Source organism: Gracilinanus agilis, chromosome 4, assembly GCF_016433145.1.
Source record: "Gracilinanus agilis isolate LMUSP501 chromosome 4, AgileGrace, whole genome shotgun sequence".
NCBI lineage: Eukaryota > Metazoa > Chordata > Mammalia > Didelphimorphia > Didelphidae > Gracilinanus > Gracilinanus agilis.
This window is the reverse complement of record NC_058133.1, coordinates 458,396,392-458,407,310: the sequence shown is the minus strand read 5'-3', so window position 1 is coordinate 458,407,310 and position 10,919 is coordinate 458,396,392. Positions and strand designations below refer to the sequence as shown.

The following is a 10,919-nucleotide window of genomic DNA, read 5'->3' as shown; positions in this document are numbered from 1 at the left end:
AAATATACACAATTAAAACATATTGATAGAAGGAAACTAGGTGGCTCAGTGGATTAAGAGCCAAGCCTAGAGACCTGCTGCAAACCCTGAAGAGTCAAGGACTCTTTTTAAAATTTCCATACTCCGAGGTTAGCACAGGAGAGAAGAAAGGATTCATTTCTTTCAAAACAGTGATCTCCCGCGTAAGCCCCGCCCAATTCGCCTCTGACGAATGAGAGACCCTGGCTAGCCTGCGCGTGCGCGTCGGGAGATGTCTCTTGCTTTCAAGTAAACTCGCCTTTCCCTAATAGCTAGGCGCGACTGGCTCCGAAGGGGGCGTGACAGGAAGTGAGGAGGCGGAAGTAAGGAAGCGGAAGTTTGGTACCGGCCCCCAAGCGAGAGCTGAATTTTTGACGGTTAGACCCGCTGACAGGATGGCTGATGAGGAGGAGGATCCCACAGTGAGTGAGCCCTCTTTCCCGGGATCCCTTCCTTCCCTACTTTCTCTACTCTTTCTCATAGGAGCGAGCAGCGGCCGTCTGGTCATCGGACGCTTAGGGTTGGAATCGTGTTTTGGAGGGAGCGTCCCGAGGCCCAAAGCACGGAGGCTTGCGGTCGCTTCTTTCTACTCTGCCCACCAGTCTACTCATCTTTCCCCACCCCACCCCCTCTCCTTCCATTCCCTATGGTACTCTGTCGGGTGTATCTGGGGAGAGAAGGCCGGGTGGAGAGAGTAGAAAGGGGGCGAATGGGACCTTACAAAGGACGGAAACCTCGAAATGCCCCAACAGTCAAGGATGTCTGTAGAACATTCCCCACAAATTCAATACGAGGCAGCTGAAAGCCTCGACAGTCTTAGTCTCAGTGTCGTCGGAAAAGCTATATTTTTGGAATCCCAGGACATCTGTGACTTTGGCCAAGTGGCATAACTCATTCGGGCTTCATTTTCTTCTCTATATAATAGGAAAAACGATACTTAATAACACTACTTGCTTTTCTTAAAAGCTCAGCTTAAACTACCATCTCCTACTTGAAACTTTTCTTCATTCCCTGCTAGTTTTTTCTATATTTACTTTGTGTCAATATTTTAAACATATTTACATATGAGCATGTTATCTATCCCATAAAACTCAAATTACTCTGAGGTTAGGAACTATTTCAGTTTTGCTTTTATATCCCCAGGACCAAGCAAAGTGCCTAACACGACTTGTAGACCTAGTGGTTTTCCTTTTGATACCTCTCTGACGAGATCATTATGAAAAAAACAAAAACAAAACCCCAAACCTTGTAACTTTAAAAGCTTTCGTGTGTATGTATTATTTGGAGATGATACTTTCTAGCTCTAAATCTGTGGGAATCAGGAGACCTCTCTTCTGATCCTATTTCCCTTCTGTGGCCTTGAAAGATTCACTTCAAGTCTCAGGGTTTCTGAGTTTAACCTTTACAAATGAAAAAATTGGACAAGATGTTTTCTGAGGAATGACCTACCTCTAAAATTGCATTATTTTTGTCTAGGTGGCAGAAGATAATATTCAAATTTGTAGGAAACACCCAAAATATCATATTTCCAACCACAACATTTTTAACCCTTACTTTCTATCAGAGTAACAACTCTTAAGACTGAAGGGCAAGGCCTGGGTAAATGGGATTAAGTGACTTGCCCCAGGTCACACAACTAGGAAGTTTCTGAGGCTAGATTTGAATCCAGGTCCTCTAGACTCCAGGCCGGATGCTCTATCCACTCAGGTGTTTAGTTACCCCACAATTTTTTGAGTAACATCAACAGATGGAAATTCTTTGAGATGAAGAAGTTAAGAATAGTGGAAGGTTTGAAAGCCTTGGCATAGAATTAGAGGGAGGGACTTAGATATCTTCTGGTACTCTATTTTCAGGATTAAAGAAAAAAAGAAAAGCTTGCTTAAGCTCACTCAATCAATATATGGCAGAACCAGTATTCAGACCTGAATTTTTTTAACTCATATGCCAGTTTTGCATTCTAGTACATCACTGCTAATAAAGGAAATATTGAAAGAACTTGGTAGGCTTTACTTAGGGAAAACTAAGCAAAGACTTTGATAGCTCTTTTCAAATATTTGAAAGGTTATCAAGAAAAACACATGACTTCTTTTTTTGCTACAGAATGCAAAACAAGATTAGAGACAAATTTCTAGTAATTTTTTTCTAAAGGAAATAGCCTTTAGCATTACTAGATATCAAACTATTATAAAATAGTAATCATCAAAACAGTCTGGTATTGGCTAAGAAATAGAATGGTGGATCAATGGAATAGATTTTACAAAAACTGCTGGGAAAATTGGAAAACATTAAAAAAAAAAACAAAAGTATAGACCAATATCTCACATGATATACCAAGAGAAGGGTAAAATGAATATATGATTTAGACATAAAGAATGATAAGTAAATTGGGGGAACATAGAATAATTTACCTGTCACATCTATTGAGAAGGGAAGAATTTATGACCAAACAAGAGCTAGAGAATAATATAACATATAAAAAGAATAATTTTGATTGTATTAAATCAAGCTTTTGTACAAACAAAATCAATGTAACAGATTAGAAGGAAAACAATAGACTGGAGGGGAAATTTTATAAAAAATTTCTCTGATAAAGATCTAACTTCTCAAACTTAAGTCAAATTTTTAAAAATACAAGACATTCCCCAATTGACAAATGGTCAAAGGATCTGAACAAGCAATTTTCAGATGAAGAAATCAAAGCTATCAATAAAAAAGAAAAAATGTTTTAAATCATTCTTTATTAAAGAAATGCAAATTAAGACAACTCTGAGGTACTACTTCATACTTATCAGATTGGCCAATATGATAGTAAGGGGAAGTAATGAATATTGGAGGTGACGTGGCAAAACCAGGACACTGATACATTATTGGTAGAGTTGGTAATTGATCCAACCATTCTGGAGAGCAGTTTGGAACTTTGTCCAAAGGTCTAGTAAAACTGTGTATACTCTTTGATCCTGTAATACCACTACTGGATCATGATCCCAAAGAGATCATAAAAATGGGGTAAGGACCTACTTGTATGAAAATATTCATAGAAGCTCTTTTTTTGTGGTGGCCAAGAATTAGAAATGAAGGGGATGTCCGTCAATTGGTTATGGCTGAACAAATTGTGGATTTTGTTGGTGATGGAATATTATTGTTCTATAGGAAATGATAAACAGAATCATTTCAGAAAAAGGTGGAAAGATTGACATGAACTAATGCAGAGTAAAATTAAGCAGAACCAGGAGGACATTTTACTCTCTAACAGCAATATTGTATGATGATCAACTGTGAAAGACTTAGCTGCACTCAGCAATACAATGATCCAGGACAGTTCTGAAGGACTTATGACAAAGAATGCTATCCACCTCCAGAGAAGGAACTTTTGGGAGTCAGATATAGATCAAAGCATACTATTTTTCACTTTAGCTTATTTGTGGTTTTATTTGGGTGTTTTGGTTTTCTAAGAGTACTCTCTTAAAACAATGACCAATATGGAAGTAATGATAATACTTGTATTACACAGATTTAACCATCTCTGAGAGGGGGGAGGAAAAGGAGAGAGGGAGACAGTTTGATCTTATAATTTTTTAAAGTATATGTTGAAAATTGTTATGACATGTAATTGGGAAAATAAAATATCTTTGAATAAAAAAAATTTTTTAAGCACATGGCCTTGTATTCAAGAAGACTGTACATAATGACTCTGTGATCATGAGCAAGTCATTTAACCTCTCAATGCCCCAGTCAGTTCTCCAAGACAATAAGTTATATAAGATAAGTTACTAACCTACATTAATGTCTTTACCAAGAATTACTTATACAGATGAAGTTATTTATCCAAACCCTTTATCTCTCCCAATAACTAATAAAACACAGGTAACTATTTAGCACTTATGTTTTAACCATTTATAAAACACTGTATGTACATTATTTTTTCCTTACTTTTACAAAGAGAATGAATTCTTAACTACATTTTAATCTTCCCTTCATTCACCATTAAGCAGCATCTGGATAAATTTGTTCATCTAATTAAGATCCTATTTAGCTCCAACATTTTAGGGTTGCATGTTATAAAAGAGATTTCTGTATGCATTCAGAAATGGTTATCTGTATCACTAACCTTTTAGGTACCTTCCAATTTTAATTCATTGTTGAAAAAAGTTTTTATTAAACATTAAAATATCCACTTTATCTCAATTCTTTTCAACTCTTCTAGTTTGAGGAAGATAATGATGATGCAGGAGGAGGAGCAGATGGTGGACAGGGTAAAAGGAAAAGACTTTTTTCTAAAGAATGTAAGTATATTATTTTGATCAAAGATGTCATACATTGAAGATGAGTATAATATATAGGCATTCCCTAAATTACAAATGGGTTATGCTCTAAAAGTTAATTTGTTGTTGGGAACAGAAAGCATCTTTCCTTAGAAGTTATGCTATAAATAGTAATTTATAGGTCCCAGGCCATCTATAAAAGCCTGTTTGACTTATAATGTATGCCACTAGTATTTTCCTGTGATATTTTATTATTGAATGGAGATGCTCCTTGGTTCTTGAAAGCTATGCCAATGGACTATATAAGCCCTGGCAGGCCCTTGCAATTTATAAATGCTTCATATTTCATTTGTAGGTCTGAAAATAGATTGTGTGTCTGTTACTTGAAGACTGGCCCAGGCAAACTTGAAAAAGCTTATCAACAGATTGTCCACAGGGTGATTAATTTTTTCAGTCATAGTAGCTCTCAGCTATGTTCATAATTATAGATTGTTTATAATTGAACCCCAAACAAATCATGAATTGTTTTGCCCATAGGATACCTCAGTGATGGCAACTTAACCATCATTGAAAGGAGAAGGCATTTAGAATTCAAGCTTTGAATGTCAGGAACATAATTGCTCTCTACCCCAACTACCATACTTGCTTGGGACAATATGAAGATAGTCAGGGAGTCACACATTGCGAAAGCATGTCAGGCTGAGAAAGAAGTAAGGGGAAAATTCCAGGCAGCAGTAAAGTCTGTGTTTTGTCAGCAGAGCATAGAGAGAAAATGCCTTTGGAAAAGTAGGTGTGTGACTCAATAATTATGGGCATTTTCTTGACTTACTTTTTTTTTTTTTTTTTTTTTTTTGTTACAATGAGTTCCTACAGTTTTTCCAAGGGTTTGATGATAGCTTTTTATCTTTAAGGTACCTTGAAAACAAATCTCTCCTTACCCTCTAAATTGTGTCCTCTACAGCTGAGACCTGTGGAGTATAAGTGCTTCTCTTTGCTTTCTTTGTGCTGTTTCTACCACTTTGTGGTAGGTGCTAAGATGTTAGAGCCCATTTGTGGTGGCTCCACTATTATGATGGGAGAAAGAATTTGCTTTTGAAATTTTTGCAAAGTTACATTTGTCTTCCTATTTGTTGGCCTTTCAGTTTCTTCCTTTCAAGATGATCTGGCCTAGACCTTACATCTTTTTCCTCCCTACTACTTCTTACTGTTTTATAAGACAATTAGTTCATAATCTGTAAACCTTTTCTCCCTTTGGCTGCCATGTCTCTATTTAGTGAGATCATACTTTTTTGCTGGATGTGGAGGTTCTAGGCTCTTTTGCTGTTCCTGTGGCATATTGACATAAATTGCTTAAACTAGCTCAGGAAATGATTATAATTGATGATGGTGCACTTTTATTCATTTACTGCTTTCCAGCACCAGTAGAACATTTTAAAAGATATGATTGGAATTGTATCATTTTCATACCATATCATTTTTATTCTTTCTTCTGATTTGATAGTAATCGTGATCTTTCCTCAAATAAATAGTGGTGTCTATGTAGATAAGCAAGGTGGAAATGATTCCCATGTTGGTCACCATATTTTTCCTTTCAGTTAGTATTACAAAAATGATTATTTAAAAAAATTTTGTTTGGTACTCACTATTTCTAGTATCGCCTGGCTCTCTTCTTGAAAGTATTCAAGATATGTTAGTATGAGTCTTCAGTTTGGGCTTCCAGCCTTTCATCATATTCATTTCTTACTCTCACATTGTTTTCAAATATTTTTTCATTATCTTCCCTTAGTTCCATTTTCACATCAAAGCTACGAATATAAGCTAATTTAATTTGCAAAACAATGTCCAAGTATTCTGTAAAATGATAATTTTGTGTTACCTTTGGATGGACTATAAGACTTAACTATCATTTCCTGTATTTGCCTCTCCCACAGCTTCCTTCTGTGTTATTTCAACTTATTTACTGAAAAATGATCTAATACTTAAGATTATCAAAAAAGAAGTTAATGTTTATAGATGGCCGAAAGACTAGTTTTTGGCACTTCTCCATCCTTTTTTCTGACACTGCTACTGTCCCTGAAGAGTCAGATTCCACAAGCCCAAGGGCTATTTAAAAATTTTTCTTTGTCATGGCTAAAGAATTCATAGCCATATCTATTGTTGATGAACCTCTTCATACTTAACCAGGCTTGTCCTTAGAAAACAGTCAGTTTGTTGCCAGGACCATATTCATAGCTTTTTTTTTTTTTTCAACCTCATAAAACTTACCAAAGCACATGTATTTTGCTGGCTTTTAACCTTTGAGAACTTGGAGTCACTTCCATACCACAATGAGACATCAAAGTAGGACTTTGTAGAGGGACTTAAAATATTTGTTAGAAAGACTTCCATTTGTTTATTGAGAGAAGGTGTCATGGTACAGTGGAAACTACTAGTTCGAGTTGGTATTTTGAATCCCAGTTCCCCCACTTACTCTTGGGCAAGTCACTTAACTTCCCATGAGCTCAGTTTCCTCATATGTAAACTGAAGATTGAACTAGATGATTTTTGAAGATCTCTTCCAACTATAAATCCTATGAGATTATATCAACAAGTACATTATATGGAACTTGGAAGGCAGTTTCTTTAAAGAATGTCTACAAGGGAGCAACTAGGTGGTTAGTGGGTTAAAAGCCACATCTATAATTGGGAGATCCTGCGTTCAAATTTGGCCTCAGATACTTCCTAACTGTGTGACCTTTGGTAAGTCACTTAACCCTGGTTGCCTAGCCCTAACTGTTCTGCTTTGGAACTGGTAGTATTCATTCTAAGACAGAATGTAAGGTGGTTTTTTTTTTTTTTTTTTATGCCTGGATACTTTAGTAAATGGCTGTATATATTCAAATAAATTTATTAATACTTTATTCTTTCACAGTAAGGTGTATGATGTACGGGTTTGGTGATGACCAAAATCCTTACACTGAGTCAGTGGATATTCTTGAAGACCTTGTCATAGAATTTATCACTGAAATGGTAATGTATTTTTTTATAGTTATATTAGCTATTTATTTGAAAAATGAACCCAAAGTGTTGAGAGTTCAATGGGAATAAAACTCTCCTTAAAACAGGAATTTTTGAAGGGTTGCTATTGCAAGTCACTGTAAAACATTAAAGAAAAGAATGCAGACTAAGGAACTTCTGACAGCTATTTTCTTTTAATTTAGATCATTATGTATAGCAAAACTTTACTTTTGGTGTCTATGTTCCTCATTTTTGAACTAACCATCTTGAAATACTTTATTCTAGTGCCATTTTTACCTTTACTCTGTCTTGGACCCCTTTGTTAGTTTGGTGAAGCTTAGGTTCCCATTTCTCAGAATCATGTTTTAAAACAATTGGAGGGAAAGCTAAATTTTAAAGGTTCCTGAAAATGAAGATGTAATTTTTTTTCTCATCCAAGTTCATAGACTGCCTGAAGTCTCCATAGATCTCCTTGGGGATCCTTGGACCCCAGTTTAGATTCTCTATTCTGTTGGTTTACCAGAGACAATGTGACAAAAATTTAAAACACTGAACCTAGGGGCAGCTAGGTGGATCTTTGGACAGAGCATTCTGTTATAGTAGTGTTATCTGCTTCACAGGGTTGCTCTGAAGAAAGTACTTTATAAATATGAGAAGAGTTTTATTATTTATAAATTAGATAATTTTATAAATTAGATAATTTTATAAATTTATAAATTAGATAATTTTAACATCTTACATTCTATTGGGTTTTAAAGTCTATAAAGCAATTTCACATATTTTATTTTTTTCACATTATAACCTATGCTGTAAAATAATACATGTATACAGGTATTAATAATACATGACATTTAAGGTTTGCAAAATGCTTTGTTTTTTCATTTCATTTGAGCCTCATAAACAACCTTGTAGATACAACAAGTATTATTCCCATTTTAAAGGTAAGGTTATAGATTTTGGTTAAATGGCTATGATCATACAACCATTATGTCAAGCTTGGGATTCGAATCCAAGTTTCTCCTTTCTATTTACTATATCATGAATGTAGAGGAGGACAACAATTAGCAAGCACAGAGTTTGAAAAAGTTGGTGCTAAAGCACACCATTTCCTCCTTAAGTGATGGGTAGAAATGGAAAACTGTGCTTATGTTTGCATACCACTTTGTCTTTCTTTCATTAGCTCAATTTTTAAAAGATATATAAAAGTACTTAATCTATTTCCTCTCTTTTTTTTTAAATTGGATATTATATCCTCCCTGCCAGACCTCTCAACCTCCCCCTCACCCCCTAAAAAAAGAACTTGAATTAACATTTTATTAGCAGGAATCTGAAACAATTGGGTGGAGTGTGGAAGATGAAAAACATAAAATAGAATTTAGGAAGACAAGAGAAAATAGCTTTTCTGGAGAGAACAAATTAAATTATATTTAAAAGAAAATAATTGGTGCTGAAGAGTAGACAGCTTTTTCTCTTGTCCACTTGTGTTGTAGATTGACAGTGCTGATGAGATATCTTTAAAGATATAGTCTAGCTTTTTAGAAGTGGATTGTTCTGCCTTGATTGAGTGAAATAAATGGAAAAGAGATGATAACTTAAGGGAAATTTTTTTCAAGTAATTGGATTCATCATATTTCTTCATGATAGACTCACAAAGCAATGTCTATTGGACGACAAGGTCGAGTGCAGGTTGAAGATATTGTCTTCTTGATTCGAAAGGACCCAAGGAAGTTTGCCAGAGTTAAAGACTTGCTTACTATGAATGAAGAACTGAAACGGGCTAGAAAAGCATTTGATGAAGCAAACTATGGATCCTGACATCTTTTATGTTCTCCTCTGTCCTCAAGTGTGTGTGTGTAGTAAAACTGTGTATTTTCCACCTTGCCAAAATTGAAAAATCTTGACTTAATTTAAGTACTTCATACAATTATCTTCATCTAGTCAACCCTGTAAATGAAAAATACAGTGACACTTCATTGCCATCTTTATTTTGACTTCTTGGATTGTAGAAGTGGTATTTAGGTATTGAATTGCTTGCCACTTTTATTATTCTTGAAAGTGCTTATTGGTTTTAATAACACTGTGGAAGAAGCTAAAACACCTTACAAACCATGCAAATAAGTCTTTCTTTTTCAGGTGATAAAGATAGTTTAAACTAAGTAGTATTTATGTATTTGTCTTCTTTTTGTCATTAAAGTTTTATATTATAGCCATTTGTTATATGAAATTTAAATAGTTTTTTTAATTAAAAATTAAATAGTTTTTTGGTTCCGTGATTCGTAAAACAAATTTCCTGGCTAGTTTCAATATCTCAGACAAAAAAATGGTTTTATGGATTGGTATAGGAAACCATTGTTTATGCTACGTATTGGGCTATATTTTTTAAGCATTGTCAGTTTCTCCCTAGATTTTTTTGCATAAGATTTAATTTCTTAAAAGAAATAATTTGTATTTATTTATTTCACTGGTTCTCCGAAGCAGTCTTTTTTTTGGGGGGAAGGGGTGAGAGTTCCTCTTCCCTTTCAGAGTTTAAGATAATTTGAAAGCTTTTTGTTTTGTTTTGTTTTGTTTTGACTGAAAACCTTTTGAGTTTATTAGACATATTGCTTAAGTTTTAAGAGAACTCTCCACAGAAAGAATTTAAATTCAGAGACACTTAAAGAGTGAGGACTCTAAAATTTTAGTAAAAACGGCCATATTTTAAAATTTATTATAAGAATCTTTACTTTATATTTGTTTATAGTGTAAGTGTCTGCCAGCACCTACACACATGTGACTATAGATGCTATTATTGTAGCTCAGGATGTGCAGGTTTTGTGTGTATTTAACCATAATGTATTAAATTATTACTATTTTTAGTTTGATATTAGAATTGAAAAAACATTTGAGGGAATCATTGAAAAATCCTTTTTGTGTCAAACTACATATACTTTTATGTACTGGTTGTGAACAAACTAAAATACTTGGGAAATCCTGCTATCCAAATTTTTATATTAGGAATAAAATTATCTATAAACATTAAGCAAGTTAATGGTTGAAATCCAATGTATGGTGTTTAATTCTTCTGTGCTAAACTGTATATTCCTGAAAATCTATTCTATGTAGATCTTTAAGAAGTTTCTCATTTTTTTCTCCTGCTCCTTGCTGTGTTAATGATCATCATAATGATAACCTATATTTATATAGCACTTTACATTTATAAAACACTTTGACAGATATCTCATTGTATTCCCCAGCAGTCCTCTGAGGTGAGTAATACAGGTATTATTGTTCCTCTGTTACAAATAAGGAGACAGAGAATTAGGCCAACTGAGTTGGCTGAGGTCACATGATCAGATATCAGCCTAACTGTGTTAGAACTCCTGTTGTCTGACTTCAAATCCAATTCCATTTCCACTCTGTGTTTCCTGAATTGATTAGTAGGATATACACCCCCTGGAGAAGGAACTAGCTCACCTTGGTATTTGCACCCCCCCTAATGGAGACATAAATGGCATGTAGTAGGCACTTAATAGATGTTTGTTAATTAATATGAACTTAAACATACATAGCTAAGATGTTCCCTTTAGTTTTCTACAGTTTTTCTCCATGCAGTTTAACTTTAGCACTCTAAGCAAGTAGATTATTATGTAATAGATTACAAAT

The 10,919-nt window shown here is 34.6% G+C and overlaps 1 protein-coding gene across 1 annotated transcript; it reads left to right on the top strand.

Annotated features, from left to right (window-relative positions):
• The first annotated feature begins 361 nt into the window (after nt 1-361).
• Nucleotides 362-10,300, top strand: TAF13 (TATA-box binding protein associated factor 13). Its single transcript, XM_044675925.1, has 4 exons — nt 362-440; nt 4,223-4,301; nt 7,192-7,289; nt 8,922-10,300. Exons 1-4 carry the CDS (start codon nt 414-416, stop codon nt 9,090-9,092), a joined length of 375 nt encoding a protein of 124 aa, XP_044531860.1. The 5' UTR covers nt 362-413; the 3' UTR covers nt 9,093-10,300.
• The last annotated feature ends 619 nt before the right edge of the window (nt 10,301-10,919 follow it).

Excerpts from the sequence above, each read along its gene's own strand:
- TAF13 (XM_044675925.1), top strand. The coding sequence starts at position 414 with ATGGCTGATGAGGAGGAGGATCCCACA. Across the intron at positions 4,302-7,191 it reads AAGACTTTTTTCTAAAGAAT|TAAGGTGTATGATGTACGGG; the intron begins GTAAGTATATTA and ends ATTCTTTCACAG. Across the intron at positions 7,290-8,921 it reads TAGAATTTATCACTGAAATG|ACTCACAAAGCAATGTCTAT; the intron begins GTAATGTATTTT and ends TCTTCATGATAG.